General features: G+C 47.4%; 1 protein-coding gene across 2 annotated transcripts in view; it reads right to left on the bottom strand.

Annotated features, from left to right (window-relative positions):
- The window catches only part of CUNH1orf226 (chromosome unknown C1orf226 homolog), a 288836-nt gene that overhangs the window by 27387 nt on the left and 246307 nt on the right, over positions 1-15142 (bottom strand). For both annotated transcript variants that reach the window (XM_055624624.1, XM_055624625.1), the window contains exons 6-8: positions 10952-11093; positions 2170-2336; positions 582-767 (exon numbers count right to left, since the gene is read on the bottom strand). In XM_055624624.1, coding sequence (XP_055480599.1) covers positions 582-767; positions 2170-2336; positions 10952-11093 — 495 coding nt within the window. The remainder of the gene's footprint in view (positions 1-581; positions 768-2169; positions 2337-10951; positions 11094-15142) is intronic.

The raw sequence follows: 15142 nt of genomic DNA, 5'->3' as shown, positions 1-15142 counted from the left end.
ATCATCTACCTAAATTCCTATAAGTTCATTGCTATTGTAATGAATTCCTAATCAAATGCTGTCTAAAATAAGTAGGTCACTGGTGGAGGCTTGAGTACCCATTGTGGTCAAGAGTGTTTGGGATGCCAGAGCAGCAGTCTGGGCAAGGATGCTGGGCACAGATTCATACTTTGAGCCATTTTAAGAGCTGTATCATAGTTGCACCTGTCCTAACTCCAAAGGCACCCTTTCCCACCCCAAACACAAGGCAACAGGGTACGGAAGGGAGGATGGGGCTGCAAACATTTTCCCCCCTTGGTAAGTTCAAGTCATTATCCAATAACATTCAGCCAAGCCAGCCAAGCCTAGCTCAGAGCGAGGGATACATGGGGAACCAATGTGTTTTTTTTCATTTTCACTGCAGTCCCCATCTGTCCCCCTCCCCTTTCACTTCCCGGAACCCCAACAAGCAATGATCCAATAGCGTGAGCGATTCTTTAGAGCTCCCTAGGTTTTACACCTGCCCTGAGCCCCTTGCTTGGGAAGGTGCGTCAAGCCCATGACAGTGGAGCCTGTGAAGAAGGGAGGAGGCTGAGGAGAACCTGGGCCACAGCCACTTGTGTCTGCTGCTGCTGCTGCTGGAGGAGCTGCTGGAGGAGCTGCATCTGGTGGTGGGTGGACAGGGGCGTCCCCGTGCCCAGGCCTGGTGGCTTCGAGGAGGAAGTAGAAGGAGGGAGCAGCATTCGAGGGGAGGCTGTCAGCATGGGCTCCTGAAGATGGGGTGAGATCTGGCAAGAGAAGACAGAACACAGCTCATAGGTAGAAGCCACCTTTGGTGACCCCATACTCACTGGAATATTCACGATGGGTACATGGGTGACACTCAGGCACTGGAGATGCTCCGTCTTCAACGACATAGCCATGGCTCCAGGGATGAAATGCTGGCACACCCGGGCTTGGACCACACAGACAGAAAATTCTATCTCCATACCTTAGTAACATTTGCCACTGGGGCAGCTGATAAACTATTGTTTCCAATTATATACCTTGCTGAGATATATAATTGGGGACCTAGCTTTAGAATCTATGTCTGTATACACAGCAACATATCATGTCGCTATGAGAACAAGCAGGAAATCGCTTTAGTTCTTCTCTTGCTGTCCTTCGCTTCCTTTTCTGGGGCTAGATGTTCCTCCCTCTCCCTCCTCTTCTCACAGTGAGGGAAGAACATTTAGATATCACAAAAAAGTGACCCAAAAGGACCTCTGTTAGTTGGGTGACCATGACATAAGCAATCTATTCTATTGCTGTCCCTTCCTCACGGTGGGCACTTTCACTCAGATGGCTCCTGTATGTCCAGTGTCATAGAGGTATGTTCCATCTCTGGCAAATCTGCTGATCCTCGGACATGCAGGAAGAAGCCTATTGCCCCTTGTAGAGAAATAGTGGGGCATCAGAGGAAACAGGAAGCGCTGCGTGCCAAACTACATAGGTGTTTCCTCATGAATCTGCCTAATGTGAGATGAAGGATGAAAAAAGATGCCAGTGAGCTTTGTGGGAAGCCAAGGGTTGGGTTCAGGGTCAGGAACTTCCCTTCTGGTTTTAATTTTTCCTGGTTTAGTTGTCTTCAGGTTTGGGTTTAGTCTTGGGGCTCTTGGGGTTTGTTTCCTGGATTATATTAGAAGCTCCCCCCACCCTGTGCTCCTCCCACCCACGGAATGCCGGGCTGGAGGTGATATAAGGTCTGCCTTAATGTGGTCTCAGTTTCTAACATGCAGGGAGCCCATTTCCAGTTTTAACAGGGCTATTAGCCAAGGGGTTTGAAGGGACACAACCACTAGACAAGGTGAGCAGCTCAAGCAGACATTTTTTTTTTTTTTTAAAGCTAAAGCACATGGGACTTCTGCATGAGCCCCCTACAAATACAAGAAGATGTATACGGAAAAGGGATAGAGCATTGATGAGCTCCCCGGTGGGCGGTACACCTCAGGAATGAACTGCACACCACCCTCACACATGTCAGGGCTGGCATGTGGACCCTGAATCTGTGAAAGTCAGACTCCTCTAGGAGGCAAGGCCCACCCCCAGCTCTGTCACTGTGAAGCCGCAGCAGCGGGAACCATGGAGACAACTGCTAGCCTAAAGCTCCAGCTGTGACACTGTACTCTCAGAGGCACCGGGACAACTTACCGTCGAGTCTAAGTGGGAGCCTCCTTCCTTCCCTACGGCATCCAGGTCAGTCACGCCTCGGCTGAACTCTAGGACATCATTTCCAGGGAGGGGGACCTCCACAGCATCGATGTCCGTCTCCTCTGCGGTGGCCGCGGAGGCCCTCTCGGCGCCAGTGAGCTGGCGGCCTGCAGGGACAACAGGGAAGGGAACCATGACATGTAGAACAACATCCCTCTTTACCACGTTAGTTCTCAGTCAGAAAAGCCCAGGCAGGCCATGGGTTCCCTAACATCTCATACGTCTTTTTTTTTTTTTTTTTCGAGTACACGGATATACCTTTCAACCCATGCTGATACTTCTGTTCAGTAACATCCTTAAGTTCAGAAACAAATGAACATTTCCTCAAGCTGGAAGCAACAGCTCCACAGCATGGTCCATTTCTATCAACGAGTTGCAGAGACCCTAGAAGAAAAGGACTGTCATCCCTACCTCAGCCCAGCTCAGGGCTCAGTTGCTCAGCCTGGCACTTACTCTCTTAGGTCTGCAGAGAATATTTTCTTACCCTCTATTTGGGACTAGGTTTCGTCACAATGTTTTGTTGTTTTGAGATGGGGCTTCCCTCCGTAGCTCAGGATAGCCCAGAACTCACTCCTAGCCAAGGCTGGCCTCAGACCTATGCCTCTCTTCCTGTCTCTGCTTCCTGAGTGCTGCAAGAACAGGCACGTACCACCGTTGCTGCTCTAGGCTTGCCACCATGGCCTTCAAATACAGCTTGTTAATCCTTTTTCAGAGATCAAGCAGCAGGATAAAGCGGGATGGTGAGAGCAGGGTGCATAGAGTGCCGTTTCCCTCACGATGGAGCTAGCCCAGACAATGAGGTGTCCGGCATGTATCTGCCTTGCAGAACAAGTGTGTGAGTGTTACAGCTCTGACGGGGAAGGCTTCCGGGACGGAGGCATTGCATCCCTGACGGGAAAGGCTTCCTTAGTGGGAGGCTGTACAGTTCTGAAGGGGAAGATTTCCTCCTGGAAGGGTTACAGCTCTGAAGGGAAAGGTATCTTGGCAGTCAGGAACCAAGGAATACCACAGAGTCACAATGTACAAATCTCACTCAAGACATTTATTGGGAGGGAAGGGGCAGGGAACTGAGCAGGCTTTATATAGGGATTCTTGGGGGTGGAATTTTTCAGGGATTGTTGCTTAGGGGTTGGTGGGTTTTGGTTAAGTGTTTTTTTTTTTAATTTTTTATTTATTTACAAGTCAACAGTATGCTTGCTTTTCCTCCTAGCTGCTCCAGGAGCTTCATCCTGACTGCAGCCTGCTAGGGCAATTCTGATCCTTGGTAAACTAGTAGACAGGAGCTCAGGACTCAGCAGATGAAGCATACAGATGGGGAGATCAAGAAAGGTTCAGCCTGAAGCCGAAAGCACAAGTCAGAAAAGAGCCCAGGGACCACCTCCAGGAGAAACTTGAACACTTACAGGAAAGGTAGAAGACAGCTCTGCAGGGGACGCTTGAGAGCAGATAGTAGAGACAGAGGAGAAAGAATGGAAATCCAAGTCTAAAACTGGAGTCGGGCCGACAGAAATAGAGGATATAATGGTGGTTCCCATGGGTGAAGGTGGGAGATGGGAGAAGGTGGAAGGCACAACGTTACAGGTATGATGGGTAGGCAGCCTGGGAGCTCTGACTTAGGGTGTGGGGGCTCGCTACTAAAATACATACCTATGTGCTCAGAATAGACTAGGCATTCTTGCAACACACACAGGAATTACGTATGTATGAATACATATATGTACATATGTTTGGTTTTTCGAAGCTGGCTTTAAACTCGTGGCACTCTTCCTGGGCCAGCTTCCTTGATTGCTAGGATTACAAGTGTGTGCGTCATCCCCATGCCCAGCTTTTCATTTACTTATTTCTGTTGCATTCACTTATTCATTTGTGTTTATGCGTACGGGGGAGCGTGTGCCATGGTGCACCTATGTAGGTGCGAAGATAGAGTGTATGAACCGAGTCTCTCCTGCAATGTGCGTTCCAGGGATCGAACTGAAGATGTCAGCCTTGGCAGCGTGCATCTCTACCTGCTGAACTCTTCTGCTGGCCCCTAGCAGGTTTTCTTTTGAATAAGCCCCTCCCGAGATCTCCCAGTGCACACACATGCTGGACAGTTGCTACATGGGAGAAGGCGTAGTGCCAAGGAAACAGGATCTCTCCCGGGAAACCCTCTCCAGGAGGATTCTGAAGGGGGGGATGCTTTGCAAACAGGCAATGAGGCCTTGAGAGCAGTGTGGCCCCCACCTTGCTCTGAGCCTCAGGGAATAGCCAAGGGCAGCTGTTGCCAAAAGATACAAAAGACATACCCCACCCACCCGCCCAATAGCATGGGGAGCAGGAGAAGAATGAGGGAGAGAAGAAGGACAGGCGGAGGGCAGGGAAGGAGAGGGGAGACACAGGGGTGCAAGGGAATAATGACATGAAAACCCCTGTTGAGTGCCAGAAGAGAAAGCGCTGGCATCAAAGAAAGCAGGGGAGCCTCCAGCCCTTGCCCTTGGCAATCTCCAAGTGTAAATAACTTTGTACAATAAAGGGCCTGCCATGCCATCCTAGGCAGGGCTCCGCTGGAAAGATAAACACTGCATTCAACGAAAAGCTCCCGAACACGGAAGGCAGGAAACCATCCGTTTCCTTCTGGGGAAAACACATGGGAAAAGAGAACACATGTTGCCAGCAGTTTATACACACCGAGAAGGTGCGCTGGAGGTGTAAAGGAAGTGACCAGGAGAAGGCAGTGAGCAACCTTCCTGAAGAAGAAAGGGTTCCAAGCCCAGATCCAGATGGTACCAACTGCTGGCACTTAAGTAAACTCAGCGTCACGGCCGCAAGCAAGCCGGGTCAATCACTCATACGTGTTGTGACCTTCAGAGCCCTCCCTGTCCATTCCTGTGTGCATGTGTGCTATATGCAGCCCCCTGGCTACACTGCTAGCACCAGGAGCGTGCTACATACCAGACCCTGGGTTCATTTCCCTGAACTGCCTCAGCGCCTCGCCTCGAAGGAGAGCCAGCATCCAACGGGGTGCAGTTTGCTGGAGATCCCTCAGTGGGCAAGGGTAGGGCTGCAATGAAAGCCCAACTGCCTTCTGTAGCAAGCTGGCCACTCCAGTGACCTCTCAGCACCTCACTTCTGTAACAGCCAACAGCCGCTGCCAAAGGGCCAGGCCACCACAGAACCCAGGCTACTGCCGAACATGTATGCTAGAGGTTGCTCTGAAGTTTCTTTTGCAGTTGCAAGTAATATTTAAATCGGCAGACCCTGTACGTGAGTACGCTCATCTATGGGGAAGAAATTTCAAACAGAACAAAGACTAATCTCCATGAAGAAGAGGGAATTCCACCAGCAGATGGCCTTCAGGTGCAAACTCACCCTTCCCTGGGGGTCCAAACTGCAAATCATTGATTTACCAGGCTTCTTGCCATGTGAAACTGACAAGAAACTGACTTAAAATGAATCTCCCATTAAACACACACACAGAGATGGGGAGGTGGGAAGAGATTTCTATGTGGCTATTTCAAGCTATTTTTGATCGCTGGGGACAGAAGACTTCTCAGTGGAACTGGGGTGGTCTTCTTGGGGATGCAGCTTTCTTTAAGTCAACCACGCTCCTGCCAGGAATCCCAATAAACTCACTGGTTTACTAAACCAGTCTTGGGTGTAATTGCTCTTTGTGGTCAGGTCCCCATCTGGGCTGAATAAACATTCGTTTCTGTCCCTGCAGGGAAAGTCACACAACACACAGTCATCCACACAGTAATATAAACACTCAAATGAAATGTCACGCACACTTCTCCCCTCACGTTACTCCAAGGCCACATCCTCGTCTGGAGCAGCAGATGCCTCCCTCCCTCACCCGGGGATGCCTGCATGACTTTGAGTGTGCCAACTCAAGCTCAACTGACCTTGAAAAGGCACAGCTGACAAATCTTTGACATCTTAAACCTTGAAGAAAGCATGCTAGGCATATTAGTTTGCTTTCTCTTGCTGTCACAAACACCACGAACGAAAGCAGTTTGGGGAGGACAAGGTTTGTTGCACTTACATATCTCAATCACCGTGGGAAGTCAAGGCAGGAACTCAAACAGAAGCAGTCAGGAACCATGCAGGAGCAATGCTTACTGGCCTGCTCAGTGTGTTCTCTCTTTGTCTCTGTCTGTCTGTCTGTCTCTCTGATTTTTCAAGACAAGATTTCTCTGTGTAGCCCTGGCTGTCCCGGAACTCGCTCTATAGACCAGGCTGGCCTCGAACTCAGAGATCTGCCAGCCTCTGCCTCCCAAGTGCTGGAATTAACGGCACGCACCACCGCTACTGTTTGGCAGCGTGCTGTCTTGTACAACCAGAGACCACCTGCCCGGGGTTGCACCGCCACAGTGGGTTGGACCTTCCCACATCAATCATTAAACAAGGAAATCAAGAAAATGCCCACAGCACAATCTGATTCCGGTTACTCTTCCCAGGTGACGCCAGTTTGTCTCACGATGATAAAAACAAGCCAGGTTCCTGGACCTGATACTACCTGTGGAACACCAACTCCATAAATACACCCTCTTTAAGGTATATGGAAAATGCTCTGCAGCCAACATCTCATGTGTATTAATGTGAACTAAAAAAAATTGTCTCTAAAAAGGCAACAGAATAGGCCAGGTATGGTGGTGCATGCTTCTAATCCTAGCCCTTGGGAGGCAGAGGTAGGTGGATCTCTGTGAGTCTGAAGCCAGTCTGGTATACATAGCAAGTTCTAGGACAGACGGGGCTACATAAAGAGACCCTGAATTAAAAAAAAAAATTAAAAAGTAAAAGAGAAGTAGTGATGCTCACCATGACTGGAGGGTAGGTGGGTGGTTGCTGACTTTTATATTACAGCCAGAAGGGAGTAATCACGCTAGACTTTTCTCAGCAAAACTCAGTTCAGCCCTCTGAGTTCTCTCTGCGTGTTTATCACCTCAATTCTATTAATTCCTCCAGCCCAAGTGTCATCATTCCTCATCAAGGAGGTGGCCTAAAAGTAACTCCCGTCGAAATCTCTTCATCTCGACACTCGGCATAGAGTAAGCATTTTACAGATGACTGGTGACAGTGACTAATACGCCTGCTGTCACTGGCCGCACAAGTATCTGTTTATTCAACAAGTATCTGTTGTGTTAGGAGGTCCCTATGTTCCCAGGGCCCACAGCCCATTATAGAGAGAGGGCATTCTCTGCCTGGTACACAGAGGGCTGAGGGTTGATGCCAGTGGCGTCATCCAGGAGTGATGAGGATGGAGGAACACTGCAGAAAGGGGAAGGGAAAAGAAGGGGAGAGCAAGAGCTGGAAAGCCAGCCTCCCAGAGGAGAAAAAGGGAGTACAGGATGAGGAGGAAATCTGCATGGAGGGGACACTTGGCCACCTGGCAGAGGGCATAGCATTAACAATGGCTGGAAGGTACATGAAATGCCCAGAGCAGGAAGGAAAGCATGTGGGGTACATGGAAGGGAAATAAGACTGAAAGCAAAAGAATAGTGATCCCAACCGGGAACACCATGGATCGCCTGGAGTCTCCTCCTCAGCATGCCAGGAAATCCCATCAACTCTCCCAGCAGACGGTTGCAGGGCCTGGTGCTGAGAGGAGAGCACTGTTTCTACAGCAGAAAATTAGAGCCACTTCTTAGAGTTGCCTCTAAGAGAGATCACTGGCAGGTCTCATAAACAGGCCAGCCTGGGGACTTCCTGACCTCCCTGGCCAGTGGCTAAGGGACAGAGCTGATTAGCTACTTGGAAATTACAGCAACCCCTTGAGCTTCAGACAGGACTTATGTCTCAATGAAGGTCTTCGGATGCTCAGTTTCTGGGCACAATCCTGCATCTAGTCCCTTCTACTCTAGGAGTAAATGGCTTCACCAGACACAGGGTCCTTTACTTTCTTGATGGAATCTCCTTGTGTATCAGTATACCGGCTGTCAGTGTGAGTGTGGCATTGCAAGCTCTTGAGATTTGGGCTGCCATTCTCCACTGACAAGGCGGCAGGGAATTGGCAAGAAGTTTTGACAGAGACTGGGGATATGGCTCAGTCTATTCGGTGCTTGCAAGAATGGAGTTTGGTCCCCAGAATCCATGTGGGAAAAAAACCAGGCAGTGTGTGTGTGTGTGTGTGTGTGTGTGTGTGTGTGTGTGTGTGTGCATTTGTAGTCCCAGCATTGAGAAGGATACAGAAAGATCCCTGAGGCTTGCTGGCCAACATCACAGCCTAGGTGGTAAGCCCAGTGAGAGAACTTGTCTCAAAACAGCAAAAAAGTGAACGGCACCTAAGAGTGGCCTTTCACCTCCATACATACATACACATGCGCACACACGTGCATGCACATACCTCCACAGTCACAGATACCAGAGGGAGTGCTGACAGGCAAGAAATCCATCTCCTCAGCCAGCAGCACAGCTTCCTTTCTCTGAGCAAAGTGGTCTGGCACAGGCCTCACAGGGCATCCAGGGAAGGCCAGGAACGGTACCCGTTCTGTATCTGTGTTCTCCTCTCCTAGCTACAGAGGCGTGGGAAGTGTTTGCCAAAGTCTACCTATAACCCCAATCCCTAAGTGCACAGAGGTGTAAAGGTTTTAAATTTACATTAGTACCATGGCCCACTATAAGCCACAAGTGGTCCAGGACACACAGGAAAACACAAGGTTCCTTCTAGTGATCGTTTTTATTAGTCAAGATCACTGTGATGCCTGCATTAGCCAGAGGCCGTCATCGGTTGGTACAAGCAAAAAGCATGGCGGCTCCCTGTGGTCACACAGAAACGGGGCACTAGATGAAATGTCAGGTTTTCCTAATGTATGTCCAGGGTAGAAAAGTGGTAAGTACAGTGGGGAGTAAATCTTCCTGCCGCCTCAGCCATCTAGCTCCCTTTTACAGAAGGATCCATGTTTCCACTGTCTTGTGCATCACGCTGTAAAGATTCTATGCATAGTAAACTTGTATATGCACACACATGGAGCATACACATAAACCCATGTATATACCGATAACTATTCCTATGTACTTATGATAAAATGTAATTGGTAGCAAGCATGGCCACAGTTCCAGAACCGGATTTCTAAAAAGTGAACAGGGTATCTTAAGACGGCTTTATATCATTTCACAGACAACTGGTTCATTGTTTCTACTCGCTGTGCAAACAGTCCACTACTTGTATTTAAGTGTGACTTCATAGCCAGTTTAATTAAATGGTGGGATACACCTTTCATTATGAGGCAGAGGCAGAAGCAGAGGCAGAGGAGCAGTGGAGACAGGGGCAGGCAGGTCTTTGTAAGTCTCAGGTCAGTCTGGTCTATATAGCAAGTTCCAGGACAGCCAGAGCCACATAGTGAGACTCGTTAAAAAAAGGGGAGAGAGAGAGAGAAGCTTAGGCCTTTTATAACCCTTTGGTTTTATAACTGATTCTTCACTTATGTAACAATACAGAATGTTCATCATTTCACATGTATGGATCTATCTTTAGAATACAGTCTTAGACATCTTATGTCTGAGGATAATTTAGGAGTCAAAGAAATATAGATTTTTGAGTTTCATAGGCATTCACACATTATTCTCCCCAGGGACTCTGTAATAAATTAGCACACGTGCCTGGCTCGGGCTCTGACCTCCTGTTTTGAGCTGTTCAGGTACTTTACAGCAGTACAGCATTACCTGTTTACATAGACATGAATGTTTATTCAAATATAAAAAGCTGGTTCTCTGTTACTCATGTTTTCTAGAAATTTTCTACTTTTGTTTTTACAATTTTTGCACTTTTGTGCTCAAACAATAACAACTAAGGTGTGTCCAGTGCTTTCTATGTCCCAGGCATCAGACTTGGCCTTTTAAAATATATCAGCTCATGCAATTACAATGTGACTCCAAGGCACACACTACGAGATATTTTTCGAAAGTAGACACTTAGAAGAGGAGAACTTTCACATGACTAAGTGCTATTAAATGTAGCTTTGTAGCTACAACACAAACCAAAAGTCTGTCTGCCCAAACACATGGCAATACTGCTATTTAAGTATAAGACTTACTTTTGTGATTTTTCTAACTCTTTTTTATTTGTTTTTGAGACAAAAACCTATAAAATAAACTGGTCTGAAACTCATGATTCTCCTGCCTCTGCCCCCCTTGGTTTTTGAACTCTTTGATCCGAATGCTTAATTCATCTGATTCATATCTCATCTACTAATGCAAATAACTGAACCTTTGTATTTTCCTTTGAGTACCATTTTTACCATTTTGAATAATGTAGTATGTGAGTACCAAAGGTTACCTAGATGTTGCCTTTGCTGTTAGAAATCTGTGCCATGTAAAACATGGAATTCATGTTTATGATGTGCAGGTTTTACAGTCAATACTGCTATGTCCTTCTGTTTTTCAAACAGAATACATAATCTATTCTTAAATAATTTATCTTTGTCAAATTGTCATTTTAATGGACTTTCTATGGAAGAAATTATAGTAGATATGATTTCTGACTGGTTATTATTGGAATTGATTAACACTATCTCTCATGCAGGAAGCTGAGGCAGGAAGATCTCAAGTTCAAGGTCAGCCTGTGCTACACTGCAAGAATTTGTCTCAAAGCCAAAACAAACAAAAAGAGAACAAAAGAAGAAACTGCAATTGATGTAATGGTGAAATTATGGAAATTAGTTTTAGGTAACATAAGAGCCTGGCTCTTTGGGGAGAGTTCACCAGCCCATACTGTGTCCTCTCCCTCTGCAGCTGTGGTGCCTACCTGGGTCTCCTGAGCCGTCACTGTTCCTCTCGCTCTCCCCATCTTCCTGGCCATCTGCATTCTGCTGTGTGTGCTGCAGGCTCAGCTTGTGGCAGACCTCAAAGGCCTGCCCCACTGTCCGCACGATTCTCATAGCTTGACTCTGGGAAGGAAGAAGGAGAAGAAAGAGTGAAGGATGCACAGACTCCAAGGACACAACAAGGTCAGCGTAGCTGAGGATACAGCAAGGTGGCCAGAAACCTAGGCAGCCAGAGAGGGAATGGGGTGAAAAAAAGCCAGGGTTTCTCAGACGTATGCATGCTCTGGAAATAGCAACTATGTCACCACAGTTCTGAAGCAGTCATCTGGCACTTGACAAGTGCCAGAGTCAAGTGTTCCAATTCTGGACTTAGAACCGGACTTCTTGGCCTCATTTGTCCTTTGTCCTTTCTAGTGTAAGAGTAGCTCTGATCCTTGAGAATCTTTTACCACCCACTATCACACATTTGATGAGCCCATCCAACTAGGAGGTACTCAGCCCTCTTTACTTCGAAGGGCAGGTTTTCCTAGGAGCTCCCACAGACAGGACTCTGTGGGGCAGAGAAGGCAAGGGTGACCACAGAGCCAGCTGAAGACTGGCATCCACACACACCCATGGTGGCCAGCAGAGAGGAGAGGCACGCCTTTCCTAGCCTTTCTCGAAGACTGGCTACCCCGGTGTGTCCACCGAGTGCACACAGAGGGAGATTCTCTTCAATAAAAGGTATTAGGAAAACTGGTCATTCACAGGCAGTCGAGTGAAACTGGACTCCCACCTTGTACCATGTGCAGAAATGAACTCAAATAGATTAAAGGCTTGAGGGTTGAAGCCATAAAACTACTAAAAGAAAATAGGGGTCGATCTCCAGGGTCCTGGTTTGAGCAATGATATTCTGGGACATGGTGCGGCTCCTCCCTTGCTTTTGTTCTGCTACTTAATGTCTTGCTCTGAGAGCCCAATGTGGGGGGGCTTCTACTCATTCAGGATGACTTTTATTGCTCCAATGGATACCCTTAGAACTGAGCACTTCAAGCCTCAGGCTTGGGCTCTCTATTCTCTATTCAGCAACAACAAAGGTGCAGGTACATCTAGAGGTTCAGCTGTTTAGAAGCCCAAAATGGCTGTAAGGAAGAGTGCTGGTTTTAACATCTAATACACACGGAACTTTCAAATTTCAGTGCATTTTCTAGAACCAACAACTCACTCTGCACTCTATCTGATTCCCCTGAAAATGTAGAAAGTACCGACTATGGGTTACTGGTCTTGCCTTCTCCCAAGCTGGAAGGGGCAAGTTGTATCCTCCCCTTACTACAGTTTTCCCATTTAGCTCACTTGGGATGTGAATTAGTAGCGCGTGTATCTCAATGCATCTCAAGCACTGCACAGAGGACTGAGCTGTGAGGATATGCAAGCTAGTACTCCCACAGGGCCCCTGTACAGTGGTGTGCAAGAAATGCTTTATTCTGATAGGTGGAGCACCAGATTACAGATTCCTGTAATCCCAGTGCCTGAGAGGTAGAGGCAGGGGGATTAGGAATTCAAAGCCAGCCTGGGTTACATAGCCAGACCTTGTCTTTGCTCAGTGGGGATGTTCTGAGTTTAATCGTGAGGGCCTACCTTGTCAAAGGAGAGAACCAACTCCTGCAAACTGCTGACATCCACATGCATACCATTGTGTGTGTGCATGTACACACACACACACACACACACACACACACGCACACACTAATACAATAAAAAATAAAAACCTTCATTCTTGTTATAAAATTCCTTGCATCAAATGGTAATTAAGAAAAAGGTAGCCCATGATGCTCATGATAGGCTAGATTTTTTTTTTTAAATCAATAGCAGAAGTGTGAAGAACCTAAGAGAATCTCTTTTTCTTTATCTATCCTAGAGTCAAAAGGGCGATAGCCACATGTCTCCTTTCCATAGCATAAGAGGAAAACCCATAAGGGTGGGTGCCTCTCAGCTCTGAGCTAGCCAAACGGCTTCCTCCTGGAAGCTGCTGAATACACAGTTGATGTCAAATGGCTTCATTTCAGCTCCTCTTAGTCTTCTTTAAATAAAGGCGGTATCTCCATTCACAACAAAAAAAGGTCATGGTGGCATGTCTGGTGAAAAGCCCAGTGTTCTTGAGGAGGTGACCTGGGACACTGAAACTGGCCTGGCCGCTCTGCAGAATGACTACATACATAAAGGACTGTCCTTTCCATTCACCACTCTGGAGGTCAAAGGGGGCTAGGAGGCTCCTAACACTACTCGTCAATGACAATGTTGAGTCCAGATGCCCCTTGACCTATAGGACTGTCCCTTTGTCACCACTGAGAAGTCTTCTTAGAGCAGTTAGAAGAGGACCTTAGGAGTAAATGACCAGAAGGCAGCCAGCAGGGGCTGATCTGCTCACAGCTACTCTCTGCACAGCCCAGTGGGTTCTTTTCTGCAGGCTAACCCCAGTTGGTGGATCCTAGGCAAGAAAGCTGGTTCTGTTTGCTGCCCTGAAATGCAGGAGTCATAAGCGCTGTGACTTAACAGCACGCCACATCTGAACCTAAGAGGCAGAACCTGGTGAAAGAGAAGCTTTAAAATGAACTCTTTCAGAGGTTTCCGTGAATACTCTAGGTCTTCTGGGTCACATGGAAGCAGCTGCCCAGATCTCATGACATTTGGAGCTCAAAGTGGAGTTTTAAAGATTACAGGCATTCAGTGGAGCCAGAAAGTGGACTATTAGAAAGACAGCCTTTTCCAGCTTTCAGAGATCTGGCCACTCTCTGGGATTTGCTAGATTGAGAGACAGAAAAAAAAAAAAAAAAAAAAAAAAAAAAAAGCACCATTATGCTGCAGGATTTTTGTACAAATCCAGCTTAGTTTTACATAATCCCTTGAAAGTGGTGGATGGCACATGGACCAACTTGTCCTGCCCGGCAGCCAATTTCTCTGAGTAGCTCAAAGCATGTGTGGCCTCGTGGTTATCAAGATTAGCTTGAATATGGCTGCTTTGATGTTTTCAGAGCTGGAAAGGATTACGTAGCATCCGAGTAGCTCTCAGCTGCAGATGGAGAGCACCGACACTCGTTGGAAGTGCCAATTACAGGCAATTTTGTGAAAACAGGCGTGGAAGGGAAGCTACCTCGGAACCGCATGCCTCTGATCCCACCACACAGTATTTCTTTAAACCATCTCTCTGTGCACTTGATAGGAGCCCTCTCCCAGCCCAGGACACCCCTCACCCTAACACACAAACCAAGTCAAGATGCAATGAATAGCTATTCTCCTCATCATGCCTAGTGTGGACTTCAACAGAGCAGGTTTCAGTATTTGATAAAGTGCTGAAATGAAAATAACACTGTTCTCTGTGAGCATGGGGCGCCCTGCTTTATAGGAAGACAGAAATTAAGTGATGCTGATTCCCGTACTTGACTGGTCCACAGAAAAGCTATTTTTGGCACCATTTTCATCTTCCCAGTCTAAGTGAGCCTGCTGCTGGCTGGCTGTAACGAACTCGGGACCTCTTTTCAGGGCTGTATACACAGAAAACACGGTTAGATCAGTCAGATCCTAAAGTTGACTTGGTAACTGCTGTCGCTATTCTGAGTTTCACTGTCCTGGGCGAAGTTCCCTCTCCTTTCCATCTTGTGGAGATGGTTTAAGAGCCAGCAGATGAGCAAGGAAAGTAGAGAACAAAAGCACAAAGGAAAGCAAGGTCCACATGAGACAGAGAGAAGATGACGTTGCCAATGACGAGAAGGAGGAAAAAGAGTGAGGGCGCGCTCTGTCAGAGAAGGCTTGGCTGCTGGGCCACCACCCTTGCCTCCACTCTGTGGATTCCCACTTCACCATCTTCTGGGCACTGGGGATTTGTCTTCCAAGTACTCCTGAGTTCCAGGGAATTGACTTCCACAAAGTCAGTTGTGCAATGAATTTTAGAATTCTCATCTGCCACAGCAATAAAGTGCAGTGCCTTAATGTTGACCTCAACTACCTCAGCATCCTAACAAAAACAGAGCAGAACACCATGTTTCTTTAATGTCCTCCTTATAAGTATCCCAGTAAGGAGCTAAGGAGATAGCTCAGCGGGTAAAGAGTTTGCCCATAAGCGTGAGGACCCGAGTTCGATTCCCAGAAAACACACACACACACACACACACACACACACACACACACACACACAC

This window comes from Psammomys obesus, unplaced genomic scaffold (assembly GCF_907164565.1).
Source record: "Psammomys obesus unplaced genomic scaffold, mPsaObe1.curated_primary_1811, whole genome shotgun sequence".
NCBI lineage: Eukaryota > Metazoa > Chordata > Mammalia > Rodentia > Muridae > Psammomys > Psammomys obesus.
The sequence above is the reverse complement of the archived record's forward strand: the minus strand, read 5'-3'. Positions and strand labels throughout refer to the sequence as shown.